Source organism: the organism of the source record quoted next, unplaced genomic scaffold (genome assembly GCF_019419815.1).
Source record: "Pyrus x bretschneideri cultivar Hongxiangsu unplaced genomic scaffold, Pyrus_bretschneideri_v1 Contig86, whole genome shotgun sequence".
In the NCBI taxonomy this organism is placed as follows: Eukaryota; Viridiplantae; Streptophyta; class Magnoliopsida; order Rosales; family Rosaceae; genus Pyrus; species Pyrus x bretschneideri.
Window position 1 is genome coordinate 260,698 of NW_025999827.1, and position 20,688 is coordinate 281,385.

The 20,688-nt window shown below is 38.5% G+C and overlaps 2 protein-coding genes across 2 annotated transcripts; both read right to left on the minus strand.

Moving 5' to 3' along the window:
- Positions 1–1,277: 1,277 nt before the first annotated feature.
- On the minus strand, positions 1,278–4,797 carry LOC103954158 (probable glycosyltransferase At5g03795). Its single transcript, XM_009365961.3, has 5 exons — positions 4,097–4,797; positions 3,170–3,456; positions 2,691–2,923; positions 1,840–1,997; positions 1,278–1,668 (listed from the first exon to the last, which is right to left on the minus strand). Exons 1-5 carry the CDS (start codon positions 4,580–4,582, stop codon positions 1,567–1,569), a joined length of 1,266 nt encoding a protein of 421 aa, XP_009364236.2. The 5' UTR covers positions 4,583–4,797; the 3' UTR covers positions 1,278–1,566.
- Positions 4,798–12,801: 8,004 nt separating this feature from the next.
- On the minus strand, positions 12,802–16,410 carry LOC103954159 (uncharacterized tRNA/rRNA methyltransferase slr1673). Its single transcript, XM_018649138.2, has 4 exons — positions 16,124–16,410; positions 14,650–14,947; positions 13,802–13,852; positions 12,802–13,290 (listed from the first exon to the last, which is right to left on the minus strand). The coding sequence occupies exons 1-4, from the start codon at positions 16,393–16,395 to the stop codon at positions 12,889–12,891; spliced, it is 1,023 nt and encodes a 340-aa protein (XP_018504654.2). The 5' UTR covers positions 16,396–16,410; the 3' UTR covers positions 12,802–12,888.
- Between the last annotated feature and the right edge of the window lie 4,278 nt (positions 16,411–20,688).

The following is a 20,688-nucleotide window of genomic DNA, read 5'->3' on the forward strand; positions in this document are numbered from 1 at the left end:
AACTAAAGCAGTATGCCTCCATTTTTACTTAAGTTCGAATATTTCTTACTTTGGTTAAATTAGATTGTAATATTGTAATATTGCTTGAAAAGAAGGAAATAAATAAAATCAGAATTCAACGGTCTAATATATGAGACTGGGCTTTTAAAATTTGAGAAAGGCCCAATAGGAAAATGAGATACATTTGAAACTCTAGTAACCCTCAAATTGGACAAATGTAACACCCAATTTATCGCTCACATTTCTTTTTCTTCCGTTTTTCTTCATATGGTCGGAAGTTCCTTCCGCAGCTATCTTCTTGTTTCTGTCCGTTGATTCTCCTTTAATTATTCAATGAAAGTCTTATGGGAAAAGCAAGGAATGCGGAAGAGAAGAAAATCGAAGTGGAAAAATTATTTTTCATTTCGTATCACAAACTCAGTCAAGGTCGGATTGCAGTTAGAGCAAACGTTGCGAGAGGCCTTGAGACAGAGAGACAAAATGGACACCATTGTAGACGAGCTGCGAACTCGAATCATGGACCTTTTTTCATTCTGGAGTGGTATGAGGAATGTACAGCAATTAGAGGGTTCAAATGTTGAGTTTTTGGCTCGAGAAATATGAATCAACTCAAACATGACACAGATGATATATTGGTTGGGTCATTGTGAAGACATCCACAGGGTTAACTTAATTGATCGGGTTAGCCATTTAGTACAACGGTCTAGTAATATTCCCTTTTACTTGTAAGTGAGAAATCTTAAGTTCAATTCTCGCCAAATGATAATTTGAACCAAATTATTGCTATTTCATTATAAAACTTGTCCACTCCCCCCCGCCGCCCCTCTCTCTCTCTCTCTCTCACACACACAGTATAGATAACATCGTTTGTCCAAAAAAAAAAAAATTAAATAAATAAATTGATCGGATTAAGGTTCACTAATACTTGATACGAACTTGAATGGTACGTTACCTAATCACGCAATGGCACCGCGCGGTTCAGTTGTCATGCATAAAAATGGCCTGGAAAAGGGGTAGCAAATGACCTACTTTACTTCTTTCGTTCACCATGAATAAATAAATGGAAACAAAGAAAACTAAGATCTCAATAACGTGTTTTAATTCACCTTGTAGGCTATCTTTCCACTTGTAAAAGTGAAATTTCTTGTTCAGTAACACTTATCATGTCAAAGATGATGCATCTGTCGTTATGAATCACACGCAGGTTTGGTCAAGTCATGAAAAATGTAACAAGAAATGCTACTTCTCGGACCCGAATTGCGACATTCAAGCTGCAATTCATGAATCAAATAACGCTAAATACTAAATACCTTGTCCAATAGCAAAGAATAATGCTCCTCTTGTCTCTCTTTTAACTAAAAGAATTACAGAATGAAACGAGGTGGGTACAAAAGTGGGAATACTCCCCATATAAAGAACGAACAAATAGTAAGATCTTTCGATTACCTGTACCTCTAATTCCTTCCTCCCTCAAGATCACGGAGGAAGAACGAGACTACTGTATCTGATGATTTACAACCTTTTGAATTGCTGGCCAGAAAGTGTACAAAAAGCTAACTGGCAGAATCAGTATTTGATCACATGGTGGCGCAACCAAAGATCGTACATGACCATGTGAAATGCATCATATTTGACAGGAGGTGAATTCCACTGGAAGTGCTGCTGGACCTGAAAGAAAAATCATGACATGAAAAGAAATTTTTAGTTACCTACAATTAAAAACAAGTGTTCCCAACACACACGCACGACATCAAAGGAAATATATTCATCACATAATATTGAAGAGTGTGTAAGATCAACATACAATGACATTTTCTAGTTCTAAATGAAAGCATTTACCTTAACCAAGTTTTTGTGAAGCGTAAGAAACTCTGAATAGGGTATGTCCTTAAGAATTTGTTTAAGTTGATATACATCCTTCTCCGTAAGTATAACAGCAAATTTTTGCCAATCGAGAATGTCATTGAATGGAAGGTCATAGTAATTTGATAATATCACTGAAAGAAATCAAACCAAACAGTGGACAAACGATTAAGAGGACTTTTAATCGTATACATTACATTCAAGCTAAAAGAAAAAGGATAAATTAAGATAGGGAATTGCAATTTAATATTTTAAAAAGCTAATCACCATCGCCTCAAGTTTCTGTCCATAGGTACATCCCTAAGAAATAAAAAAAAAGTGTAGCTGCATTCGAGAACCACATTTACTTGTCATCATGCTCGAAGAACAATGACTGATGAGTGAAATTAAAGAAAATATAGACACGCGGCACACACCCATTCGATAAGCAAACAACATCAGTCAAGTGGCACAGTGAACACAGATTTGAGGATGCATCCATTGAATAAAAATGAAAACAATTCGAAAGTTATAGGCACAAAAAAGAAAGAGAAATTGTAGAGAGAGACTGATTTGCTTGAAATCTCTGTTCAAAATTAAAAATATTTTCGAGAAGAAACACCGCAAAGAGATTAAAATTTCTTACGTGAAGGCAAACTTTCTGATCCCCTAGCATGGATAAAGGTGTCTGTTTGCTTTCAATTCGCCTCTACTCCAATTTTTTCTTAAATAATATGGCTATATGATTCAACCATTGACATTCCCAATTCAAGCCAAGAATAGATGATAAACACCATTACATAAATCTCACTGCAATTTTCAAGAAACAATAATATCTGAATTCTTACCAGGAATACATCCATAATGGATTGAGTCAGTTGGGCGAGCACTGTTAACCTGCGAGCCACCAGGGCATATGCAGAACTTGGTTTCATAAAACTTCCTTTGATATAACAAATTCCCTTCTGCCCTGTTTATTCTGTTGTTCAATATATAAAGCTCTGTGTCATTCTCCCATACTCGTGCCAGTATAACTCTAATTTTGGAGTTCCGATGACCGGCCCAAAAACCGAGGGTTGTCCTGCAAAGCATGCCTCCTACTAATTAATGAACTTGTGTTATTAGGCTCAATCTGGTGGCAATAAAATTATAATTACCCTCCCATCTGGACAGGTGTCAACTTATGAAACATATCATATGATAGGTAGGCCTACACCCATGAGTATGGAAATTAATCCAAAAAGAAGTAATAACATATTGTTTGTGCAAGTCAATAAGTGCATAACAGAGCATATATATACAATAAACGCATATCCTTCTATATTACCTGTTCTCCACATCGTTTCCTCCGGCTGGAAGAGCAAATGGCTGAAGTACTTGAGGAAGGGCAACATCTTTGTGCGGAATGAAACCAACATCATAGCTAGGGGAACACACAACTCGAATTGAGTTTTTCACAAGAAGTGGAAGCCCTTCGGTTGCCCTCACCCCAACATCATGACACGTGACAAAGAAGTGATCAGCGCCCAAGGTTCGGTTCCAGTAAGGATACTTGGATATCAAGCTCTCCACATAGTCCCGAACAATTATGGTCATGTTTTCATAAGATGTACCCTGCATAATCATTATAAACCAACATATGAAGATCAAATTCAGAGTAGGAGATTGGTCGATCATATCCAATCACGTAGTGTTTCAGTGAGTAACCATTTATCAGTATCTATCTCCTGTATGCTACAATCAGACATTACCACGCCCATTTGAGATGCATCAAACCTAGACTAAAACATAACGCAACTCTTCGAATAAGTTCGCATTTGCAAATACGTCTAGTAAGTCTTTAGTACATAGCCCAAAACAACCAAATACTTGAATGCAATAACGATATCCTAAACCAAAAAATAATAAGATGAAACAAATCGAAATCCACAACAAATAAGGCATGGCCACTACAATGTAAAAAACTAGAGTTTCACTTTCCCTGCCAAACACAAATCACAACTAGAACTGAAAGCAAAATCGCAGCATCCACATTTGCAATGGCTGTAGTACCATGTCCCTTTGGCATTGTAAAACTTACAACTCATCCAAAAACATGCCAAACAACGAAAATATGAGATTTCTCCGATTCACAACAAGAAGGAAAATCACAATCTCTATCAGCTCTACTTTCCCCGCAATTTTCTCAGCAGCCAAGCAGTCCAAAACAAAACAAAGTGAATCCGGATCGGAATGAGTTAGAGTGAAACAATACCTTGCCTCGCATTTTGTGGGAGGAGATAGGGATGAAGAAGAGGTGAGCCTGATCCGGATCGTCGGTTCGGAAGTGACTTTCTCTGATATTCTGAAAGAAATAGCCCTCGCTGGCGTACTTACCGGTGAGCTTCCTCGGCGTCTGGTAAAACGTGTTCGGATCGCCGTCCGGGTAGATGTAGACCTTGAATTTGGCTTCCATCTTGGCGAAATTCAACCGGAACACCTCCGGCGAGTGGTAGATGTCGGAGAACTGCTCATTGTCTGTGTCGTCGTCGGAGGAGGAGATGAAAGTGGTGGTGGCGGTAGTGGGGGAGGCGGAGGCGGAGGGATGAAGGGAATTGAGGGAGAAATAGATGAAGGAGAGCAAGGTGAGGATGGCGAGAGTCAAAAGAGATCGTTGTAAAGAGCACAACATTGGAGACGACGACGACGGCGACTGCAACAGCGACGGCGACTTGAATTGCTTTTGCTTGCCCACACTCATCTGGGCTTGCTAACTTGCACTCGGGGCTCAGTGTCGAAGCACAGTAAGGTATGTACGCTTCGCTCTCTCGCCGCTGGCTTTGATTTGGAATTTTGAAGCTGTAAAAATCAGGTCTTGATTCTGATTAAAATACAAAATTGGAGAAACTTTGATCTGTCTTTTTATTTTTATTTTTTTGCTTTTCTCATGGGGAATGAATGAATTCCCTTCAACTTTAACTGAGAAAATCCGTGAATTTCGTTTGTATTACGCGATAGATGCGTTCAGAATCAATACCTTGCAAAAAATTATTTTAATTATATCTTTGGATATTTTTAAATTTAACCGTTGAATTTAAATCAATCATTGCAACTGATGAGACAAGTTAGACTTCAAAAAAAGACTAAGAGAGGGGCTACATTTGGCCAGGCTAATGCCTCTTTGGCCAAATAATTGTATGGTGGGCTTCACACAATTATAGCCTATTCATGAGTTTTTGGACAAATCAAACCATTTTTTTACTTTTGGATCTTTAACCATTTCCATTGGAAATCGCTTAAGTATCCATAGGTTTAAGCTTCTTGGATTGTCTATATTCAGTGAACTTGTTCAACAAACAAGTACCTGTACATTCCCCACGTATTCAATGTCTAGTCGACATTCCAAATGACTAGCAACTTAGTTTAAGGTCTAAGTGACTATGGAATAGTCTCCCTGCCCTAACCTCATTTACGACATTGCTTTCATACCTTAAGTCCTATAGACTCATTCACAGTATATTATCTCTATAGTATAATGCCAAACCCATGAATGAAAAGTCAACATAACAAGGCAAGCATCATTTTGAGGATCAAGAGGGGTCAGATCTGCTCGAGATGCATTGGGATAAGCCCAAATTTGTAGTACCTTCACGGTAGCGGAAAAAACAACTTTAATACCAATTCAATGGATGCATCTAGGCGCGGTGCTGCATCTTTACTAATAGATCAACAACGAAGGAGATATCTTTTCTAATTTCAATGAGCCAAGTACAACAAAGTGCAAAGTTGAACTCAGATATGGAATTTTCGGATTCCATAACCTTTTCAAGGGTCTCATTTGCATATAGCATATGGAAGATTATAGATAGACTCAAAAGGTAACACCTTCAGGATGTATTTTGACTGGTAGACCAAAGTACTGTCAGAACAATGCCTGAACTTTAGGCTAAGGTATAAACGAGTTTCCCAAGATCCTGTATCTTAAATTCCGTATTTAGGTGCGAGGCAATTTTCTCAAGCTCTTCTAGAGTCTTAGTAAGATTCATGTCAACGACATAAACTGTAACTCTAGCAATTCAAAATGAGACTTCATAGTTTAACACTCAAAGGTGTAGTTCGTATCTCTAATTGAACAAATAATCACTTAGACGAGTACACCACATTCGTCGGATTGCTTCAATCCATAAAATGAATGCCTTAAACGAGTTGAGAGGGTGTTCCATGGTTTGGAATTATTTAAACCAGTCCATGTAATTCTTCGGGTACTTACATGTAAATCTCCATATTAATATCCCCATGGACAAACACTAACCACATTCATAATGCTGCAATCACTCACAAGGTGTTTAAGAGAAACCTTGCGCTATAAGGCATGCATCATATTGTACTGTTTCATTCATCTCATTATGCTTCCTTTCCCACTTGTAACACAACAGGGTTATCTTGGGTAGTGTAGGAACTACAGGTCCAAACACACTTTGATAAGGAATTAAACCTAGATTTTAATTTCAGTTGTCCAATTAGTTCTACGTTGTCACTAATCAACGGAACACAATTCGATATCGTCCCTTTTCGTTTATGTGGGTAGCTACCATTTAAGTGAAAACATCATCGATGATAATCTCATTCCAATTCCATTATCTCATCCAAACTAGTATACTGGACCAAGAACTTTAAGTCTCAAGAGTAATCCAAATTAATCTCATGAGATGGAAATGACTTGAGACAACGATCAAGTATAAATTCATTTTGTGTCGTGACCTTTCTGTTCTAGGGAAGTGAATCCTTGAACCGAGTGATTTGTTGTGCTTTAGGCCGAGACAGATTGATTGGCTATGTGTCGATGTATTCGACCATCCAACAGGGTCGGCCAAACATTCCAATAAGAACGGCACACCCTTCGGGGATGTTGACTCGACCTCCGTTAAGTACTTCTATCCTTGCAAGCATGTTTGCAGCTGGTATATGATCTCATCACTTTAGCTAGATCAAAGGAATGTGTTTAGAGCAACATTCTGAAAGTTAGAATACATCGCACTTGCTTATTACACTTATGCGGTACGGGAATTGAGATGACACATAGTGGGAAACGTTCACGCAAATTCATGCCATTCTATAGGAACATTGACATATTGGGAAACGTTCACGCAAATTCATGCCATTCTATAGGAACATTGACATTCTTATCTCCCCTTAACAGCTGGAAGACTGTCTCATTGAAGTGACAATCCGCAAATGAGCAGTAAAGAGATCGCATGCAATGGCTCTAAGAGAGCTATTATGAAACAGAATCATAATCGACAAAGATTCACAACCTTATGTGAAGACCCATATTGGTATGTCACAACGGCGCAACTTGGTACATTGAATGCACACCCAAAAAGTGTAAGTACAAAATGTCAGGTTCGTACCCAGTAACCAACTGTAATGTCGAATAGGTTAGGTGGCAATAGGCCTCAAGACAGACCAACATAGCTGCGTACAAAATTGCATAGCCCTAGGCAGAAACTGAAATCATGGTGTGTTCACCAAGGTTCATGGGATCAATTAAATTGCGCTTTATGATCACTCTGCGAGGCTATTTTCGGGTGAACATGGGAATTCGATGTCCAATTATAAACCTCAAAGACATGCAATACTTATTGAAGCATCTTCAATATAAATTCTCCAGAATTATCCAGTCTTCCAGACTTTATAGGATAATTAGGGTGGTGAACCCTTAAAGTTGGCCAAGAGGTTTAGCAGCAATGTGTGTGGACAAACATGTGACTAGTTTGTTGATTCATCAACCAAAATCATAAGTATTTATATAGTCCACATTTTGGTTGGATTAGTCCACATATATTCCCTTAAATCCACTATGAAAGAAGGGTAATTTCATATCTTTGCGAAAGATGATTTAAAAATCAAATTTCCCAACTGAGCAGTGATGAGTCAATATTATACCATATATTTTACCCTATTCTTAGTTATAGTTTATTGATTATTTTGGTAGAATTTTGATACTTTGTTATATATTTTCAATGTAGGACATTTGATTTCCTCTGGAGAAAAAAGTGATCAAATGGATGAATTTTACAGTGATTCCAAATGGAGGATGTTCATGACCCTTTCAAGATGATTGTATCGAAATTTCAGATTTTTCTACCGAGCCGTAAGACTGTGGTGATGAAATAAAGGTCCAGCGCGCAGCTTTCCCAAATTAACGTTTCTGGATGTTTTGGGTATTTTGGAGGTCAAAATGGCATATTTTGAGGAAGATTCCTTCTAAGGATTTATTAGGGACATCTCAAAATTTAAAAAGAGACCTTTTGGGACCAAATTGAAGTTGATTTGGTCAATCAAAAGTCTAATTTTCTGAGAAGTCCAAATTCCAGTTAAAATAGGAAATCTTTTATTTCCTATTTATCTTATTTTATTATGTTTCCTAGTTTTATTCTAAGACATTTTAGGGTTTTATTTTGTAATAGTATAAATAAGGCTATTTAGCCATTAGAGGGGGACAACGCACGCATCAATTTGGAGAATTTAGCTGGGCATTGAAGTTTTGTATTTCAAGGTGTTTTCTATCCTTTTTCTATTTCAATAAAATTCCTTTTCTTTTATAGTTGTTCATAACTAATTTTCATTTGTTAGGGCGAAGTCATGATCCTTAGCATGAATATGTGATTTTATTAATTTGCTTATGAATGGATGCATGCTTGCTTTGAATTATTAATCACCGCAATTAAACTATCTAATTGTCTTAGTAATTCACGACCATTAGGATTTTTAGACAAGTAATTTGATGCAATTTTTGTTGGAACATCACCCTGAAATTGAGGAAGGCTTCTTGTGATTAGTAATTGTAAGTTCACTTAAGATGAACATCACGCTCTTAAGGGTTGCATGGTTTTTCAAAGAGTTTTCACAAAGCTTAATGAGTCTTGCATGCTTATATTTGATCTGAACATCACAGACGGGTTGCATGTTAGATATACGTTTTCGCTTGAATATCACAAGGAAAATATATATTAGGAAAACCTTACCTTCAAAGCATGTATGTAGAAATTCATAAGTAATTGGTAAAGTTGCATAGGATTGTTAAGGGGACGGCGGAACCCTAGGCTTTTACAATTTGGTTTTCAAAATGTTTTCCTTTGTTTTCTTTATTTTGCTAGTTTCTTTAACCTTTTTAATTAAATTCGTTTTTATTATTTTTAAATTAAAATCAACCTTTTCCAATCTTTGTTTTCAAGTAATTAATTAAGATTTGGCTTGAGCTGCTATACTACTATAACCTTGTACTCCTGCAAGTATTTTTAAGTGTTTTTATCCCTACTTTGTAAGGGGTAAAAATCTTATCCAGCAAGCTTGGCAAAGTGTGCTTGTAGGCACAAGATCCTTACTTCGGGTAAGGAGATGCGTCGTGCCAAAGCAAATAAACTGCTCAATCCCCAGGCTCCAAGTTGGCCACATCTGGCGCTTTCCCAGTTGGGAGATAGCCCATTGGCCCCAAAACAAATCCTCTGGCTCATTTTTGGAGGTGATGCAAAGATATTCCACTCTATTTTCTTCAATGGTTTCATTTATGATCAGTCTTCTCTTGAATATCCTTAAAACTCAACGATGTTCTTCCGAAACGGGGAAAATATAAGGTCTCTTAAATGGTAATGTAGTACCATTCATACAACGAGGAGCGTGCTAATGCTCTTAATCAGGTTGGATCCTGAAGTCGTTGCTAGAGATGTGATTTAGGTGTAAAATTAGTGTGCGTGGTATCACATTTATCCAAAAAACTAACTTTCCCACATTCGTACCTAATCACGTGTTTAATTGAATTCGGTCACATGTATACAAGAAACATGATTCAATTAACTCATTTTCGAGGACAATATTGATAACATAATCCATAACTAAAACAAACCCAAGAACATAGAAAAATGTTCACAAAATAAACCAAAGTTACTAAGGGGATTCAGCCAACAAGGCCGTTTATGTCAAAATTTTGCTTTTCCAACGGTGTTCAGTGGAGCAAAATCAGCCTCACATATTAACTACTAGAATGGTACTCCTCAACAACATTGGTAAAAGCACAAACAGGTGAATAACCAATGATCTATTCCATTAAGATGGAAGTAGATTTTGCAAGGTTGAGGTTTGAGAACAATATCCCTTATTCTTGAAGTTTTAGGTCTTATGTGCCAAGGATCATACTTTGAGCGTGATGCCACACCTTGGCAGGCCTTGATTCTACCATATGTTGTAAAAACAATCTCAAAGGACGAGAAAAGTATTCTCGAGTCAAAATTCTTTTGGATCTATAAACTTCATAATCGTACTAATTCATGGACGTAATCATGGTGTGCTTCAGGCAATATTTTTCATGATTAAACAGTTCGTAGAAGCGAGCTAAAGAACCATGGAATCCTCGTTCGAGAGGTATTTCCCTTTGTAATGCTCCAGGCATAAGTCTTCGAATGAAGATCATAGCGGAGGCTTATTCAGCTCTTCCATGACATTGTTGGCTTCAATGGTTTCTCAGTTTCTTGATAGTCAAGTGGAGATTCACGTCTTGTACCCACATAAAGTGGTTTAAGTTAGAAACGTCCAAATAAGGGAAATTGAACTTGTGACGGTCCGACAATCACTAAATGGAGGGAGCAAGATTGGGAATAATGCTATAGGCAATAAAACATCCATAAGCATCAAAGGTAGAACATTCGGATTCTAAGACATGGTTTACATGAAAAATGTCGGGTGTTCATGGGTGTATTTTTTTATGAAAACTTTATGTTTCAAAGGCACTAAATTCGAAACCATAAGTTCAATTTAGTTTATGAACATTTAGTTCATAAAAGAAAGGTTCCCGCAAAAACACAGAATGATATATGTTGGTTTAAGTGTAGTGGATTTGAGTTGCTTTGGGAACTTAAGTGTGAGAGTTTCGGGACTACGAAATGATGTCAGCGGTTCAAAATAGAAAAATAAATTTTTGAATCATTAATGTCCAAAAGTGATCTTCAGATCAATAATTTTGGATTAATTATCAAATTAATGGACTGGTCACTTTTAATTAATTCAATAGATCAAGATCAAACAGAGTCAATCGTGGAAGCAAAAATAATGATAGATGGGTCATATTAGCTTCAGTTGGCGATAGGCCAAGTGATAATTAAATTAGAATTAATCAGCGTAAACCAAAGTGTCCCAAAAAGAAATAATTGGGTATGATTTATAATGTGGGCATGCCAAAAATTGGCATTGGGTCAAAAAAATAATGCGGCCTAGCCTTATTGGGCTGGCTACAGTGTGGGGACAGGCCCTACAGCATGGCTACAAGTCATTGGGCCTCAGGGAAAGCTGCGGGTGCAGCCCAGTTATGGTTGCAGGCTATTGGGCCAACTCTAAGATGAAGCCCAGCAGCAAAAGCTGCTAGTTTGGGCCAAAACGAGGCGCAGAAGCAAGCCCAACTGAAGGATGGCTTACAGGTTGACACTAAAAGCCCAGTAGAAGCTGGCTTTCAAGTTTGGGCCCGGGCAAGGCAAATCCAGCAGAGTAAACTGCTGGTGAGTTGGGCTAAGACATGGGCGAAGCCCAGTAAGCAACGCGAGCCTGCTGCAGGGGAGCCAAGGGCATGGGACAAAGCCCAGCAACATAGGGCTGCTGGTTTTGGGCTAGGGACACGGTAGGACATAATCCAAGAGAGCTGCATGCCTCTAGGAATTGGGCTAGGGCTGTGTGCCCGTGTAACCCTACCAGGCCAAGGGCCTGGGTTGTTGTGCATGCACAGCAAAACCTAAAGGCCTACTGCCGTGTGGTCTAAGGTGTTAAATGACGTTGTTTCCATGTGTGCTCCACGCGGCTGGGCTGCAGGTTGGAGACGGGGCTCGGTGGTGGTGCTAACGGCGACGCGACAAAGAGATGCAGGTTATGCTGCAAAAAATCCCAAGTTAAAATTATTTTTATTATTTTTTCTTTTTTGACTTTTCTAGGATTTGGTAAACTCTAAATTGCTTCTAATTTATTTCGATGCTTTGACTCACAAATTCCACATAGCGATTTATAATTGAGTAATGCATGAACATGTGTGTGTGTGTGTATATATATTGACAAATATATGAACATATACAATATATATCGGAAGGTAAATATAAATGTAAGGGATTCATGCATCATGTGGAATGTTTTTATGCTTCATGGTTGTTTCAAATATCTTCCTTTATTTTAAAAGAATCTAATTGGCAAAAAATAATTTAGCCTTTGAATTTGTAGAACATCCTTCCTTGAAACCTGGAATTGCATCTCCATTGCATTGTATCATGTTCAACAAAAAAAAATTAAACTGAGTCAATAGCATGTAGATCAATTCAACAAAATAATAAATTAATCATAAAAAAATGATTAAAACGTAATGCTCCTCTGATTGAAGAATAAACTCTGTTTAGCACAACATCAAGAGCGTGCTAATAATGTGTTATAGGCATAATTTACTGAATAATATGGAGACCATAGAGAAAGGGGTTGCATCAAAGTACAGATAAAGAGAGATGTGTAATTGTGAGATGTATTTTATCTCACCCCATTGTGCCTTTATTATAGTAGTAGAGAAGGTAAATTCCTTACCCCAATAGGATTACAACTCTAATAGGAAAATATCTAGTCTAAGAGATATAGTAGAATCCCACAAGGATATCCCTAGATATGATAGGATTTACACAATCGCATTCCTAATCTAATAGGACTGCCACAATAGTTATGGTTATTTTTGTAATAATCTTTTTCTTCTGTCGTACGGACTTATCAACATATATAAAGCTAAATAGTCTTTTGGTTAACTTTTACAAGCATGACAAATGACGTTACTTTACTAAAATGGTCGTTCCAAGCATTAGCTTAGTCAAGTTAGCTAGAGCTGTGCTCTCACTTCCGCACACTCCAATATGGTGCCTGTTTTAACATATCATCTATTGGTGGGTTGGCCTATGGGTGTTGATCAAGTAAATTGAAAACCGCAGGCAGCTCTATATACAGAACCTTCACAAAGAGAGACGTGCACAGATATTGACCATCATGAAGTTTATGGAATCACAAAGTTGTATGGTTTTTAGGCTGTAACACATACAAGAAAATTCCGCCGGCAACTGAAACATTGAGCGACTCAAATTCCCCTGCCATTGGAATGCTTACAAGCTCACAGAGCCGACGAGATTTCTCAGACAGCCCACGTCCTTCACTGCCCAAAACCAAGCTCACTGGCATATTTGCGAATGAATCTGCAAGCTTTTGAGAAAGGAGTGACACTGGCTTCGATTTTTCTTCAGTTCCCGGATGGCCAGCTAGCAGCTTTAGTTGGAATTCGTTTTTCAAGGATTGAAGATGATTCCATGTACCAGAAACAATAGGGAGCTGAAATGAGGCTCCTCGGCTGGCTCGAAGTGCCTTCTCATTGAATGGATCACAGCATCCAGGAAGTAGAAAAGCACCATTCTGTTAAACATCGGCCCCAGAAACATACATCTTTTAAACATTAATTAATACGGAACAATCAAACTACATAGGAAAATGCAATAGAAGCATTATAAGATAGCACCATAAAAAAAGGGAACACTGAGAAGTACGAAGATACATCCCTAGTCCAGCTGTTTTGCCAATCGATCTAGTTAAACATGTTAAGAATATTTGAAGAGAAACTCCAAAGGCCATCAACGTACCACAGTCCTCCACAATGTACTAAACACGGCACTGGCAAACTTATTGGAATTAATTGTATACAAATAAGAACAACAGTGGGAACACCAATCAAGCTCAGTCTATTCTTTGATGAGTGATGGAGATAACAGTTTTAATAAAACCTTGAAAGGATATGAAAGACTAGGAAAACCAAGAGAATAGCTTTTCAAAATAAAGAATAAATAAAAACTTGTACCAAGCAAAATATGAAGAGGAAAGAGGAGAGAAAAAATAAATAAAAATCTGATGTTTACGACTTATTCCTTACCCATCCAAAGGCCATAGCTGATCTGAGCAGCGTACCAAGGTTACCCGGATCCTGCAGTGAATAACTTTTTAATTTTTATTGATTGTTGATACAGATGCCCATAAAGTTAATGAAATCAAATGCCTGAAATTACAACCAGCAGATTAAACTACATTTTGGAACTAAGTCATCAAATTTACATTTTTCTAAACGAAAAGATAAAGAAGCAGGGGAAACCAAATTTTATCACAATCTTTGCAATTAATAATAGATGAGTTACAGAGATGACGAGAACTTAAAATGAAATCCATTGTTTCTTGTAAAAAGTAGGCCAAAGTATAGTATCGTTAATCTTTATTTTGTGCAGAATTGAAAGCATGTCATTTATTTGTGACATAAGGAAAACTTATGTAATTGATTTGCAGAATTTGAGACAAGAAAAAGGCCGTGCCATCAGAATATCCATTACTAAATGCTGGGATTCTAATTATAAAGCCAAATAGAAATGTGATGTTGTGCCTTTCCTTTATGAACAAGAACATACAAGAAATAGCAGAAGGCGCCAAACTAATCAGGAAATTTCCACCGAATGACTAAGCATTGAAATCTCAATATTTGATTTCTAGTACACTTCCAAGATTTTAGAGGAAAACCAGGCTGAATTTGTTTCCGTATTTATTTTTTGGGCAAAGCATTAAAAACTCTCTGAAAAATTCATAGTTGACAATACAATTGCTTCACATGACAGAAGACTAATCAGTGACCATACAGCCAAGAGGTACATGGTGACATCTTTAAACACGAAGGTGCAAGAATACAATACTTGAAAAAATTAACATGATCTAGTGTCAAGTCAGTGGAAGAGTCACCTGGACGCCATCAAGGACTACAACTCGATGGGGAGATGGGAACCACATCTTACAGTTTACCTCCTTTTGTTCAGCATCTATGTCTGAGAAACTAGTAGGAATTCTCATTAGAGCAATTGCTTCAATGGATTCAGTTGATTGCATCCCTGAAAGTTTTTTCATCACAACAGAGCTCACTTGCACAATACGAAGAGAGAATTCATTAATCCATTCAGGGGCCTCAGCTTTATCAAGTAGAAGCAAACAATCTATTATAACAGTTTTCTCTTGTGATGACTTTTGAAACCTGCATATTTCCCTGAAAACGAAATCTTCAGAATACATGACCACATATTTTGCATATGAGACACCAATTATAGTAGAAATTGAATGGTATTATATAAATTTAAATTAAACCTTCTCTTCAGCTCCATACAAAATGACCAAAAAATGCAAAAACATACATCCAACAATACAATTATGCAAAAATCAAATCAAATAAACGAAAATAATAACAGGAGATGACATGCTACACGTACTGTGAAAGGTTAATGAAAAAAACAAGAAATTTCCTTCGAGTCTTTGACACAACAGCATTGACAATGGACGGAGAGATCCTAATAAATCCTATAAACAGTTATGGAGGAGTAGCCAAGATTAAGTATAAAAAGGATGTGAAGGTTGTTGTTTATGACAATAAAATATACATTACATGTGGAACAGGGTACAACATTGATTAATGAATAAAACAGACAAAAGAAAACAGAAAAAAGCATCATAATTGTGAGGAGCGTCAAAGCAAGTACGTTCTTAGCTGGTATAAGACTTCTGAGCAAAGAAGGGAAGATCAACCCATAGACACTCTCCTCGTCACAATGTTCTGGACGCTTTATCACGTCCAGTCCAGGCCAGGCCAGGCTCGAGCTTGGTTTCTAAAATTGTTTTCTGAATTTGTTCACTTCCAAAGCATTCCAAAATGACTTAGAACTTCTATGTTATGGTTTTTCTTTTTCAGTTGATTAAGATCCTAGCACTTCTCACAACATAAAATACCAAGTTTATCTTTCAAAGGTTATCTTTCTTAGGATTATGATTCGGAAACTTTTATTATAAACTTAGAGCCCGTTTGATAACCATTTCAGTTAGTTTTTAGCTTTCAGTTCTCAAAACAATAAGAAGTGAACAAATACTGAAAACTGAAAACGAAATGGTTATCAGGAGATAGTTGCCCATCATACTATGCAAACCAAAGGGGAACAGCAGGTTATGGGATTGATCGTTTGGGCACAGAGCTTTATACTCTCAAAACCTACTATAAAGAAAAAGATTTCAAGATTGGATTTTTATCCTCTTTATTTTTGTGTCCACTTTCTCAGCAACCAAACAGGACAAACAGAAATATAGCAGGTACCCAATTGAGATTTGGGCAAGTTAAGTGACAATTACGAAGAACCCAAATAAATTGAAGTGGAAAAGAGAAGAATAAGCATGAAACCTGATAGGTGTGGCACCTACAACGAGAGCTGAACCATGGCTGTGGCGATAAGATGAACTGTGGCGGAGCTTGTGGCAATGTTTGACGAATGGGTTTGAGGTGCTGGTTATGGAGGTAACGTGGGACGGCAGTGGAAGCTTGAAGTCAGTGTCTGAAAAGTTAGTCGGAGTAAGGGTTTGTCTTTGATCAATTGATAACTGTGAGTACGAGTCCCAAACTTTGAGCTTTCTGGGGGGAATGGCTGCCGCTGAGATTATGTTTGAGCATTGCATTTTCTCCTCGCAGTTCTACTGCGAATACATCAATTCCCCAGTAAAGGCCAGCTTTGGAAAGGAAGGGGAAGGGGTAAAGTTATATGAACTTTTGAGTCAAGGTCCACGGACCACTTCACAAACTTAAGATCATTTTTATTGATTTCAAATCTCAAAGATTAAAGTGATGAGTTATGCAAATCTATAAATCATTTTGACTAAAAAACCGAATTAAATAACTTCTCCCTTTGAGATATTCCTTGAACTAGTTTTTCAAGATATTTCCAAAATTTCTCCTTGAGACGCCTATCCAAACCCACTTAAAATGCATACTCACTAATCACATTAATGAGTTACTGTCCTATCATAATCTTGATTGCTATAATTCGATCGCTTACCCTTTTAACATCTACAACATCTTTTGTAAGAGTCTTATCCACTTAGTTTCCTGGAGCCACATCATGAAAATTTAAAACTAGTAATGTTTAATAATAAATTGGTCATTACAAAATTCCATGACAATCGACATAATTATTTTTAAATCCATGATAAAAGTCTCACAAACTCCATTTAAATATCCACGTAGAATTCAATCAAAATCCATGAGGATCTACGACGTTAAGGAAACTTCCTCAAAATCTATGTATAACTATATGAAAATCCATTGAACTATACAATACACTTCCTGAGTTTTTTGTCTTTGCAAATACCTCTCTCCCTAGCTAATATTTTGATGAATTTCGTCTTGGTTGCAAAATCCAACAAATTCGCTTGCCTATGTGTTAAGGAAATATTTTTGTTCTCCACCTTATTGATTACCGTCGGATGAGTTTGATTTAATCTCTTACTACATAAATATCTAAATTTAAACTCATCTAAATTTAAACTCATCTTAGAAAATTTAATAGGGTGGTGAGCACCACTTCCCTTAACAACTAACAATTTAATTTACTAACGCTATCGTTTGTAAAATGAGTGACACACCCCGACCGAGATCAGGGCGTGCTGGCCGTCACGTGGAAGTGACTTAGCCATGTGCACAGTGCGGAAACTAATAAATTAGTAATGTAAAAGTACGAATAATTAAAAACTAGCATACATAAGGTAGAAGTAGTAAGTGCTAGCGTAAGTGAGACGCTAAGTTCAGAGCTAAATGCCTAGAGCAGTCCAACTAAAATAGCGTTACAACAGTGCACCCGAAGGTGAACACACGCTGGTGCTCGTCTGTCAGAAATGCCGGGAAAGCCCTCTGGGAAACCACCAAATCAACTGAACAGCTAGAACCTGGAGGGGTGCAAAACAAAAGCGTGAGTGGGTAAAAACAAAGCTTTTCAAAACCAGCTCAAAATAAGTTCTAACCCCTCACCGTAAAACCTGTATACTTCCCAGAAAATAAACATATGCTCGTATATATAGATATGCCAATCATGCTCCATAATATGCCATGTCGGAACCTCAGAATGAAATGCAAGTGCTTAGGTGTAAATCACATCAATAATACGTAATCTGGCAGCCGGAGTCACCTAACGTGACCTGTACGGCTGCATCTAGAGCTCAAATCTCAATCACTATAACTGAACCTGCCCACGAGTCGGAACCACCTAAAGTGGTCTGTACGACAAGCCTGGGTGTAATACATATAAACGCTCTAGTGCTACGATCACATGAAGGCTGTGCGAATAATCGCGGGTCACCTACGAGTCGGAACCACCTAAAGTAGTCTGTACGACAAGACTGTGCACCTAACTTGGATCCAAGCTAAGCGTATGGTGCGGGAGGTGAACAACACGTGAAGGACTGTGCCCTACTCTGGGCGGGAGCACTAACACCGGGGGTGCAGGTTATGAGCTCTCTAAGCATCTCGAACCACTACTGAATATAAACGTGAATAACACTTACCTGGCACTTACCTGTGCGTCCACAGCACCAATTATGCATACGTATATGTATACGATTAATAAAACTACTAATGATGCATAAGGAACGATAATATGACACATGGCATAACTAATAACATTTAAACCAATTTCTGGGAAAATAATAGTATATGTGTATATACGGAAAACCAAAAGCCCACTCACTGGTATGTGGAAGGGTCGTAGCCCCCCTGCCTCGAGTGACCACGCTCGTCCTTGGGATACGTTTCACCTATATGCGAAAATACTATAAACACGTTAATTTTAAAGCACATAACCTTCCTTTCGTAATAACTTCTCATACATTGCTCAAAATGGACAATTGAATATACCAACGTGCTCTACACAACCTCAGGATCACACCCATATTTTTAGAAAAATTTTCCACTACCGCACGCGCCCCCACGCGCCGCCCACGCGTAGGCACATGCCTGGTATGCTGACGGCGTCAACTGACGCCGTTAGGAATATTCCGTTAGTTCTAACGGATTCCGTTAACGGCGTCAGGAATATTCCGTCAGAATTGACGGAATATTCCGTCACCTTCTCCGGCGAGCCTCCGGCTCCGTCGCTGGCGCCGGAAAACTGGAAAAACTTCAACCTTCGATTTCTCTCTCGTTTTTCAACCATTTTTCGTGATTTTTGCACCAAAACGAAGCCTAAGACTAGGAGAACATAAATATACAACTTTTAAGGCCTAAAAACCATGGAATCTCACCTGCAAAAACGATCCAAGTCCGGCCAACTTCGAACCCAGCGATCCTGACGTCCAAATTCACCAAACGAACCACTCCGAGACTCCTTGGGACCTCACCAAGCTATCTACAAGCTTCAAATTTCCTAAAATGTGATAAATCACGTATGCATGAATAGTACTCAAATCGGACCTACGTCGAATCAATGTGAAAACGTTGATATTCTTACCTGAAAATGGTACGACTGGACTCCTCTCAGCCTCATGAGCTCGAAGGTGGTCCTGGTTCCCTCGATCCATAAATGTTTGAGTGTGTTTGTGTGTGTCTGTACGTTTCCAGAAGGAAGAGGAAGGAAAGAGGACTCGGGAGAGAGAGACAGGGAGAGGGACAGGGAATCTGGGAGCGTGACAGTGTGTGTGTGTGTGTGTGTGTGTGGCCCAACACATGCCAACACCACACCAAACAACCATTAAACGTAAAAGAAACGAACTAAGGGCAAAATAGTCATTTCACACGTGAGTTTTCGATATTTTCGGGATGGGATGTCACAACCTACCCACCTTAATAGGATTTCGTCCCGAAATTCAAAACAACCAAATTACAACCTCTAGTGGTCAAAGAACAATCGAGGGTACAAATCCCTCATCCGATCTTCCGTCTCCCACGTAGCTTCCTCGACTGAATGATTCCTCCACAAAACTTTCACTAAGTTCACCGTCTTGTTCCTTAGAACCTTTTCCTTCCAGTCTAGTATCGTCACTGGTTCCTCGTTATAAGTCAAATCTGGATTAATCGTCACTGGTTCCTCGTTATAAGTCAAATCTGGATTATCACGTGGGACAGATCAGCAACATAATGTCGAAGCATGGACACGTGAAAAACGTTATGCACTCTGGCTAGCTCCGGAGGCAACTCCAACCTGTAAGCTACCTCACTAACTCGCTCTGTGACCATGTATGGTCCGATGTACCTGGGACTCAACTTGCCTTTCTTCCCAAATCTCACTACACCTCTCCACGGTGAAAGCTTCAGAAATACCCAATCTCCGACCTCATACGCTCTGTCCGTAGCATGCCGGTTTGCTAAACTCTTCTGCCTGTCCTAGGCTGCTTTCAGGTTAGACTTGATTACCTGAACGTTCTGAGTAGTCTCCTCAACAATCTCCGGACCCACTAAGACTCTTTCTCCAACCTCTGACCAACACAACGGTGTGCGACAAGCTCTACCATATAATGCCTCAAATAGCGTCATGCCAATACTCGAATAAAAGCTGTTATTATAGGCAAATTCCATCAAATCCAACCGCTGGTGCTAAGCATCACCAAATTGCAACACCGAAGCTCGTAACATATCCTCCAAAGTCTGAATAGTTCTCTCTGACTGTCCGTCCGTCTGAGGATGATACGCCGTGCTATAAAGTAGTCTCGTAACCAAAGCTTCCTGAAAAGCCACCCAAAATTTAGAGGTAAATCGTGGATCACGATCCGAGACAATACTCACCGGGACACCATGGTACTTCACAACCTTCGAGATGAACAACTCCGCTAAACGACTCAAGGAATACTTCTCCCTCACTGGAATGAAATGTGCCGACTTAGTGAGCCGATCAACGATCACCCAAATGTCATCAAAACCATTATGTGTACGCGGAAGCTTGTACACAAAATCCATGGTAATATTTTCCCATTTCCACTCTGGAACGG